Consider the following 11,282-nt stretch of genomic DNA (forward strand, 5'->3'; position numbering starts at 1 on the left):
CAATAGAAGTCCTTTAATTTTTCTGAAGTAACCCACTAAATTAATTAGGTTGTCTTGAACTGAAATCTTATTCTGAATTTTTCTGAATTAATGATCTAATTCATTTACATTTTTTTCTAAGCCAGTAGGTTTTATAAATCATGATATTTCAAATCCATCTGGGGCGGAAATAAGATCTTCTCGAAGGGGGGGATTTTGTCGGCCTTCCTTTTTATGTCAACCAAAATGATTTTTGGAACGCCGCCAGAACGCAATGAAGACAGCATTTTAACAGAACTAAAAAAAATCTGCGCCGCCGACAAGTTTTTTTTTAAATAGGTCGAAAATGCATGTTTGTTACTTGGAAATTTTAAGCTCACTGAGATATAATGCAAACATCAACATGCTTGCTCTCTGCAAACTTGATTTTGGTTTTCAGGCAGTTACACTCAATCTTACTTACCCACAAGTCGAGGCTTCGACGACTTTCTGGGAGCGTACAACAGTGGCATAGACTACTTCGACCACTCCAGATCAAACGGAGGCTTCTGGGGTCTGGATCTGCACTGGGATGTTGGAAACAGTTCCAGTCCTCTCTGGGATGACTATGGCAATTACGCCACTGATATTTTCACAGAGCGTGCTAAGTCTGTAAGTGTTCATTTAAACGTCTAAATAGTTAAATATATGGCAAAAGATCATTGATGTTTGTAAGAGAGAACGGTCTATGATTAGACAGGCTGCAAAGCCTTTCGAAGATCCACTGCGAATAGCAGAAACGACAATTATTTATTATTAATGAGGCTTTTTTACGACTCAAATGGCGCTCCTCTTGTGGTACTGTCTTACGATATTTATTTTTGGCTGGCTAGTTATAAGTTTTTTTTGAAAAAGGGTCTCCATTTTAAAGACATGCTTTTTAACGTTACTGGTGCAGTGCTTGACAGTTTTAAAGACAGATCTAGCTTTTTTTTTTTTAATTGAGTCGTTTTTCAACAGAAGATCAATTGATTTAAGAATGTCACGTTTCAGGTTATCAAGGAAAAGAAATTTAAATCGGAGCCTTTCTTCCTGTACTTGGCCTACTCGGGCGTTCACACTCCGATTCAGCCCAAATCCGAACTCATCTCTCGGTTCCGAGGAGTCTACGACGTCGACCGACGCGACTACCTCGCTCAAGTTGCCTCCGTTGATGATAACATAGGAATGAGTTTTTACATTTTCCCTGTACATGCATAGGTTTTTTTTGTAAATTTTACCACAAATTTTACAGAGACAATTTTTGAAAAAGATGTCGAAACTGCCGACTTGGGATCACTTTTATCTCGCACTCAAACCTCAAAGTTTATTTTATCGAATCTGAAAAAAATGTTGTCTGTTGATTAGATATCTACCATCAAAAACTGTTTCTAGAAAACAAGGGTATAAAAACGGTTAAAGAAAGAACGCCATATTTTTTGGAAAAACACACCATATGTTAAGTTTTCGAACGTCATCTTTGTGGGTTTTGAAGGATCTCATTTTAGAAGTGGATAGATTTAGGAGCTTTCAAATCTTTCCAACTGATAAATGATGTATATGGAAAAATGAATGAAAAACAAAAAAGGTAGTATGGCGCAACTACTTGAACAAGAAGGAATATTGAATGAAACTCTAATAGTGGTTGCGTCTGATAATGGGGGGCAAATCTGTGACCACTGTGGACAGTCTAACTACCCTTTGAGGGGGGCCAAGAACACCAACTTCGAAGGAGGTGTTCGTACTCCAGCACTAGTTACAGGTCCCGGAGTTCGATCAGGTTCGTGGAGTCCAGTGAACAATCCCCCCTAGAAAAATTGAGCGAGGAGATAGTCATTCACTCGGTTGAACGCATTCTTCTTCAGCCAATCAAAGCTCTGAGTTGTACATCATAAGTTACTCCTTTATTTTTGAGTTTAATTTCAGGTGTGCAATTTTTCGAAACCTTTCATCAATCTGTAGGTAATGGTAAATCACCGTTAACAAAACGGTGATTTATCATTCCCTTTTTGGATCAGTCCTGTAAAAAAAACATTACAAAAAGGCTCATCAGCAATTGGATTAAACTATTTTCAATGTGGACAGTTCTTTGCATTAATCGGCGTATTTATATGCTCAAATATCAAAAAATCGGGAATAAATTGTATACACCCCATTTAAAATACTCACCAGTGTCTTTTGTCGAGTTTTCGATCAAATACTGGTATAATTTTGAAATATAACGAAATAGTAACGAAGCTTGAAGCTCAATTGTAATTATATATAATTACATTTACAGAAAAGTTTTATGTTTCCTAGAAGTTTTTTTGTTTCGGCATATGAAAAACTTTGAAATCAAGAACTTTCAGTTGAATTCGTGAAAAAATATTATGTTTACCTCTGCCATTTGTTTTTTAAAGATTTCGTTTGACAACCTGATGGCTTCTTACAAATAGGGATAACCTCAAATGGGAGAGACACTCATTAAATTAGTGAACAATTTGTAGGCAAGGTGTATTCTGACTACTTCCACATCACTGATTGGCTGCCCACGCTACTAGAGGGAGCAGGTGGTAACCCAGAAAACCTCCCGGATGACATAGATGGAATGAGTCAGTGGAGTGAAATGACCAGTCACTCTGGTGTCGTAACTGGACCACGTGATGAAGTGCTGATCCAATTATACTCTCATGATGGAAATTCGGCTATCATTGTGTAAGTGCATTTCCATAAATTTTGGACGCATAGAGCCATACGTATTCTGGGGAAAGGAAGAGCTTCGGGAGGGGGTTGATTGCGATGGTTATCTTACCACTCTAAACTTATCCAAAAGATTTACACCAGTAAAATTAATGGGAAGGCCTGGAAACAGCAAATATGATTGTTTCAGCTGCATATATTTTTTTAAAAAGTTTTCTTAATGTATTTTAGACTTTATAGCTTTTTATTAGTTCTAATAAAAAAATTTATTAATTCAAATAAAACCTTTTTTATATGAAAAAATTCTCAGCTTTTTTCATTCCGTTGGTTTTGACAAACATTTCCCTAAACCTCCAAATTATCAGTCGTTTCAATTATTTTGGTTGAATTTCAGGGGTGATTACAAGCTGCACTACATGGGCACTGCAAACTCAGGGTCATATTACAATGACGAGTGGTACTACTGGAAGGGCCCCCTCAACGAAACAGATAGGTGCTTAAACCCCCCCCCCCCCCCTCGTGACAAATCTTAGCTAAACTCTAGTTTTCGTCCTGAGAAGGGATGATTTACAAAAAATGGATAATTTCATTTCATTGATTTGTAGTTTCTTGTTTGTTGGCCAATCCCTTTTTTTAATTTCTGTTTAGTTAGCCTCCTCGAAAAGAGATCTTTGACTTCATAATAAGTGACGTATATCTAGAAAAATGTTTACCGATTTGCAGCACCAAAAATAAAGAAACGGAAATGTTGCCAACGAGGATGTTGGCATTGTAAGGAATATATATAATCATTCAACGACATTGAAAATCAATCAATCAAAAATGGCGAATTTTAAGATTCATGCGCTAATTGCATTGGAACCTGATCTAAACTACATTTTATCTGGTGCGACCTTGTTAGATTTAGTCTGAGTAATTCATTTTTACAATCATCGGGATTTAGATGTAAAAGTCGTTCTATGTTACTTTGGTAACACGATTCGTGGTCAAGTCGGTTTTTATTTCCGTTTGAAAATTGTGAACAATGTATTTTCTTTTCGGAAAATGTTGCTGTAAATTTATATCCTGTGACTGTTGTTGCTCGGGCTTTTGAATACAATGTTGCTATTACATTTGTAGTTTCTATAGTTTGTGGTTCTGTTTCGCATTGTGATACTTGATTTATTGCATATTTGTGTAGTGTTTTTTGTTCGTTTTCTTCACAATCATAATGTGTTACTAATAAATCCTGGGGTCCTGTGCGAGGAGAAGGATTTGTGTTTTGGTCGGAAAATATTAGAAAAAAGATGTGTTGAAATGTTAATATTTTTAGAATATACTCCTGAGTATGGGTTATAAAAGGTTATGTCACCAATTGTGTTTTTCGTATATCTATCGTATTTGTATATTACTTCAGTGGTTATAAATAGTGGTGGTAGCGATTGAGCTGTTATATTTGGTGGATTTAATGGGTAGGGATGTTGTAAAATATCGTTAAATTTGATCGTGATTTCAAATTTTAATTGGAGACTATTCTGTTGAAGTATTTGAATATTGTGTTCTCGAATATCTTCGTGGATATCTTGTCTATATTGTAATCTATTGAGTGCCCAACTGTGGAGTCGGTTACTTTCTTGATGTTGTCCAAATAATGGTGGGGGTGCTACGAATGTATTCCAATCTAGTCGTAAAGGGATATTTGTTGATGATTGTTCTCAATATCTAGCGTTGAGGTTATTTGGAAAATTTAAAGGGAAAAGCGTCTGTGAAATTTGACACAGACAAAACAATAGTAAATTTTCATGTCTTTGCCGATTCTCTACATCAAGCAGAACTTGAACGATATCAAGGACATGTAAAATTAGACAAAAAATACCCATATAACGGCGCCGCACACGGAAGACTAACTTATGACATACACGATAAACACTGGATAGCACACATTGGAATAAATGACCCATCAAACTGCAAAGCAGACACAAAAAACAAAGGATACCAAGAGATCATGTTTTTCGATTGGAAAATACAACTCGAAAAAATACAACTCACACGAGATTTATCTGATAACACAATGATCTATCAAGGAATTAGATTACCTTGCAAAAATGATCAAGGTTATTGTGACCCTACAACAAGGACCCAAGCTACAATTGTTTGGTTTCCCGAAGATACATGCACAACATTCCAAGTAGCAAAAATACACGCTCGAATGATAAAAGTTCATGAAAAATGTTTTATAGAATCATTTCCATACGAACAAGTAAACCCATCCCGAAAACAAAGTAATGATTTTAGAAATATTCATGATATAGAAAATAAAATAACACGTTTCCAAATCTATCAAGAAACAGAATTTCCATGTAAATACAGAAATCCACTTAATAAAACACAATACTCTGAAATACTTGTCGAATACGAAAAAGGTTTCGACATGACCACTGGAAAAAGAAAATTTGACCATTATGCTACAAGTCATCCTATAAATGAAGGAACATCATACATCCCAGTTAACTTTCAAAAAAGCACAGGTCAACCTGGTGGAAAACTAAAACCACATGACAGTAAAAGCACACGTTCACAAGAACTATCACTAATGAATCGCACCTATTTTCGTAATATTCATTATGATATCTACTTAGATATGAAATTAGACTACACAATTAGTCGAATTTTTCAAGAAATGTCACTCTCCGAATTAGAGACACTTCATCAACTATGCGAATTGGAAAGAACACAAATCCTACAATCACTTGCACTAGCAGTACTAAAAATACCTTACGCAGGATACTTATTATCAGGAAACAGATCAAATTTTCAAGATTACGATGGAAACATTTTATGGTTTTATACTTGTATCAAAAAAAGTATCACCTCTATATGTTTTTGAAGACAAACGTTGTTATAAAAGAATCCCTATATTCTATAAAAGTAAAGTACATTTTGTCGACACACTTTCAAGACGAACATATTTTTGGGATACCGCAGTGCCATGTGTACAATTAAATGCCGATGAAGATAAATACTATCTCCTTACACTTGCAATCACTCAAAAAGTTTTCACCCGAAAGCATCAGAGCTAATGCTCGTAATCCAAATATTGATTTACAATCAATTGACATATATACTAAATCAGATATCCAACATCACATTAGAACACAACAGTTTCAAAATTATTAACACAAATGGACACAATACAAAGACAATCAATTGACCAGAATTTAAGAAAACTTGCCGAAACCGCAGGATTCGCAGACATTTATTCACAAGATTATAGCGGATATTTTAGAGATATCAAAGACTAATTATGTTTAAATGGTGAAAAATACAGACCACAAGATATTTCACCTATAAATATTTTCAGTTTGTCACCTTAAAAAACGAAATTCTAGCTTTTCTAGGATGGCCCTATTACATCTTAGAAAAATTAGCTATCTTATACGCCATGTTTAATTTTATAGGATTTTTTTTCTTACTGTTAAAAGGAATCTATAACACATGCGCTATACACACACAAATAAACCGACAAGCAAGCGTAGCACGTATACTATTTGCAGGATTTTTTGGATTTTTTCATCATCAATTAACAAAATACTTGTAGATGCACAAATAAAAGAATACAATACAAAAATATCCACAAGACCAAATACATATAACGAAGAACATAATAATGTAGATACAACACCTACAGCACCACAGATACCAACCCTACCACAAAACCATCCATTATCATTAGTTCCCCGAAATTTTCGAAATCTAGCAATCACGAATAACCCAAATTTTAGACCAAATACAACGCAAAGCCGTATTCAGCACATAATGACAAATCATTCACAAAATGACAATACATATGAACAAATTATAGAACAACCTAACACCACCACTTTTCAATCTCAAAATAACCATTTTTTTAGCCCACGATGAGCCGACAACTTGGATCCCTCCATCGCTCAAATTCCCGCCCAGCCAACCTCCAAACTCCAATCCCAATCATACCACTTTTTGCTTTCCCACCACCCAATTTTCCGATTATTAATATACCATCAAGCACGAATTCTATTACTAACTCAGATATTTCAGTTTTATATTCTATCTCACAATTTAATAACTCTAATGTAGAAACCCCCGACGAATTTGTAGACTCCGAACCATCTCCCTCAAATTATACCCAGACCAACTCCTCAGTTTTTCCAAACCCCCTTTTCAACTAATCCCATCTAATCATCCACTCCCATCCATTTCCACTTCTTCTTACGCTTCCCAAGTAGCCCCGACCTATTCTCCACTTCATTCCGACAGATCATATAATAATTCCCCAGATACCCCCCAAATTTCCCAGGAGCTCGATAATTTTATAACTTTACAACAACAATTAATACACCCCAACACCCTTACAATACATCAACTATCATCCACATTAACATCCTCGAATCCACCTACTCCCACACCCTCCTCAGCTTACACTCCATCATTAGCACAATCATCCACATCCACCGAAACGCCCACTAGCACTCACAGAGCTTATCGCACTTTTAAAGGAAAATTTCAAAATCACCCATTCCCAACCAAACCCGGAACAGCCCGCGAATATATTAATCACCCGCAACACACCAACACAAAAGATTTTCTTGAAATCACCTTACCCTCATTTCCGCAATATACATTAAACACAGCTAACGACACTAATGACACACGCAATTTTGTAGATGAACATCTTTTAATGCCAACACTTCATTGGACAGCTTATTATAATTTTACTAACCCCCTTTGCCTACCACTAACAAACACTCATGACAGCATAGAAAAGAACAAAAACATGTTATATAGACTCACCACAACACTAACACGTCGACAGTTTACTTACGTTGGATATAAAAAGTTACTAAAAACATTCACTGCACCCCAAGCTAACGAATTTGCAATAGAAAACTACAATCATAATATCATCCGCCCTAATCAAGACCAATTTTTAGACAAAGACCGCTTCGCAAACCCGCAACTAGCAGAAAAAATTTTTCATCAAAACATCATACGCATTCACACTTAATATTTTTGATAGAAAGAATGACCACATTATTTCAGAATCACTAGCTGATATTCAAGCATACGAGAGCTTCTATGATAAATTTCAGTTATTCTCACTAACCTTTCATTTTCTTTCACCAAAGGAACGCGATTTGCACTGTTCCCACGATATTATGTTAGGCACTAAACAAACGCACACATATACATACTATCGTTTGATACAAAATCATTTTGATTTGCACACCCCATCAAGACAACCTCACCATTGCTTTCAGTTTCTTAACTCAAGGTACACGTCACCACTTTTCCTTAATTTTACATATTGCATCAAATATACTAACCTCCACGGTATCCTCCGCAACTATGACCCAGTTACCCAAATGTATATATTCTGTCCCATTACGAAGACCTTCAATGCCGAAGAATTCAGACCCTTCCTTATCCCGCATGAATTTATCCAGCCTATTGAAATACCCATATTAGAATTCGTTCACAATACTAAATATAATCATAAGATATATAACCTCATTCAAAATACACCTTATGCCTTTGCAGTAGGCACCGAAAAACTAAACACCATTAAAGCACTTCAATTGCTTTGGCCACTGCTACAAACTAAAAACATCATACGCATACTAGCCAAATTACTAACAACATCAGATATGATACACGACATCTTCCCCCACGGCTTTTTCCCATAAGGTAAGTATAATTTGAAATACTCTTAACTAATAAATTTAAATTAGTACTAATCATTTTCCACCAATGTTTGATTTATATTTCTAGTCTTCACACCACAATCACCTACAAAACAGAAAAGAAAAATAAAAATACAACTTGTTAAATTATCTTAAAATTCATTAACTTCTTGCACTAAATAATGTAGTAAAATTCATACCAAAGGTAGTAATTTCATTTATATATTATTTCCCCATGAAGCAGTAAACTTAATTACGATGAAAATTTATAATTTTACATTTCCCCAAAACGCAGTAAAATTCAAATTCAATGCAATAAATTCATAAAATGAGAAAGCAGTACTAACCTTTTCAATATTTTCATTCACTCGCACAAGAATTCTATCCAAACTCGCACAGCTCGCCCACGAAGAATTGTTTAAATAATGATTTTAAGTTTCAAGCTTTCACTATAAACATCTCTAACACACGATACCAAGTTTCAAACTTTCCTTTAACCCGGTTGGAAAGGAATTATATACTAATAACAAAATAACAGCATGACTAAGAAAAGAAAACCAACGGTACCCAAACCGGATTAACCCAGCTTAAAACTGGATAATTTATTCTTTTGAAGACTATTATAAAGTCTAAGAAAGAAATAATAAAACACAAAAAAGTCGCAAGACAAACCCATACCAAAAACAATTTGATTTTTGAAAAAAGGACACAACCAAAGTAACATAAGAAAGACCAACATAAAACCAACACAAAACGTTATCACAAAACAGGACCTCTCAAAGAAACAGCATGAAATCATACTCCCACTCCTGGCCTAAACCACCAGAGATGACCTCCTGAGCATGCTCTATAGCCGGCCTAACCCACCGCGCTACATCCACGCTTTGTGACCACACTTCTATTTTTAAAAAGAGGTACTCAAGGGTGAGTAACTCTTCAAAATAACCGAACTAAAACAAAACGCTTTTGTGAAAACATCTAACTAAATTCATGATTAAAAAACCGAATTAACATAATTTTATAAAATGTAAATCCTACTTTGCAGTATATAGATCATACCCAATAACAAAGACGAACATCCAAAGACTAGATGATCCCATCACACTCGAACAAAAAAATGGCTAAACACAACCGACATGCTGTCCACAATCACAACTCAAAGGATTTAGAGTACGACTTGACGTCGCAGAAAAGGACTTCATTGAACTAGAACAATGACCACCTCGATGTTCAAGTATACGTACGGATCCGAGTTACAAGGCATCCCTTCCACACACGATCTTCACGCCATTCCCAGACGAGGTTGCACACAAAATAAGTTCTCTACATAATACAGAAAAACCTGTCATAGCAAACCATTTTGAAATCGGATTGATTTCATTGGGGATCACAGTCGTTGTCGAATGACGACATAACAATTTCCTATCCATAATTCCAGCGTCCTGGAAAGTTCTTCTCCAAGAGGAACTGGATAAGAAAATGATGTTCGCCAAATACCGAGGTTCATCATCCATCCTTCAAATTGCAGAGAAGAAAGACAGTTCTATAAAACTCTGTAAACCCCGGATGGGTGGAACTTGATCTAAACTACATTTTATTATTGGATAAATTGGATATTTTACCACTGTAAAATATTTAATATTAACCAATCATAATCCATCTAACTAACAACCCACTTATTTGTAAGTGCTGAAATTAGTTGTATTTTCAGCACCAGAGAGATTTGAATTTAACTTAGAATCTAGTTGCCTCTCCAAGAGAACTTCAGCTGCCGCAATAAACCAGTATACTCTAGATCTATTGAGCCTAGCAGAGACTAGTTAAACACCCTGAGACTAGTAGATATAAGAGTAAGATTAGGATCGGTATTAGACTAAGAAGTTGCACGAATCTATCCGGCCGAAAATAAGATAGCGTGACGAGCAGACGGTGTACCCTATCCGAAATTACTCTATGAGTTAACCACTTCGGTCAGAACTCAGCATTTCAACCGTCTACTTTTGTATCTTTTAGCGACCGAGTTCGATTCCAGGGAAATTGGGAACTCCCGTTAGTAGAGTGCACATTGCCGGGTCAAACTACAGAATGCAAGCTAAGTGTGGGTGAAGAGGGCGCATGTCTTTTCAACATCAAAACAGATCCCTGCGAGTATGACAACATCGCCGAAAACCTCCCGGATGTTGTGAGTCAACTGAAGAAACGACTGCACCATTTCAAAAAATCAGCAGTGTCATCAGCTATAACGTTTAAAGACGACGAGAAAGCTAACCCGGCTTTAAGGGGAAACGTCTGGCAACCTTGGCTCTGAGGTTTTTCAGAACTGAACGCAGCTTGCTCCCGATACAATAATTGAGTAATTTGTATATTTAATTGAAAATACTTAATCTTATCAGTTTTGTTTTAGTATTAAAATGACAATTGATAATTGAAACAACCAAAACAAAGAGTGAAACATGGTGAACAAACTAACAATTGTGCACCTGTTTGATCTCCATGCCTTTCATCGCAACATTACGCATATAGCCATAATCACACCTAATTTGCAAGACAAGGGGAAGTGTAAAAGTGCTTGTAAATCATGGCAAAGCCCTGATTGTTCCGACTGCTCCTTGATTGGTCTCGAGTATTTTTTGTAAGTTGCATTAGGATAAAATTATTTATTGCTAAATTAAGTGAATTACTTGATCGTACAGACATTAGTTAAACTGCGATGAAATAAAAAAAGTAGAGACAAAAAAATATACATTTTATTCTGAAATGTAACATTTTATAAAACGTAATTCGTAGCAACTTCACTAAACAGGAAATGAGATAATTTTGAACGAAATTGTAAATTTCAAGAATAACCCCTCAAAAAAATCCATTATAATCGATTATAATCGATTAAAAATGGATTATTTTGCCTCG

At 35.6% G+C, this 11,282-nt stretch overlaps 1 protein-coding gene across 1 annotated transcript in view; it reads left to right on the forward strand.

The window, feature by feature from the left end:
• Positions 1 to 10,764, forward strand: part of LOC134855030 (arylsulfatase I-like) — a 30,785-nt gene extending 20,021 nt beyond the window's left edge. The window contains exons 2-7 of the mRNA XM_063871410.1: positions 419 to 630; positions 1,012 to 1,181; positions 1,584 to 1,777; positions 2,484 to 2,691; positions 3,071 to 3,169; positions 10,389 to 10,764. Coding sequence (XP_063727480.1) covers positions 419 to 630; positions 1,012 to 1,181; positions 1,584 to 1,777; positions 2,484 to 2,691; positions 3,071 to 3,169; positions 10,389 to 10,683 — 1,178 coding nt within the window. The 3' untranslated portion in view covers positions 10,684 to 10,764. The remainder of the gene's footprint in view (positions 1 to 418; positions 631 to 1,011; positions 1,182 to 1,583; positions 1,778 to 2,483; positions 2,692 to 3,070; positions 3,170 to 10,388) is intronic.
• Positions 10,765 to 11,282: the final 518 nt, after the last annotated feature.

This window comes from Symsagittifera roscoffensis, chromosome 10, assembly GCF_963678635.1.
Source record: "Symsagittifera roscoffensis chromosome 10, txSymRosc1.1, whole genome shotgun sequence".
NCBI lineage: Eukaryota > Metazoa > Xenacoelomorpha > Acoela > Convolutidae > Symsagittifera > Symsagittifera roscoffensis.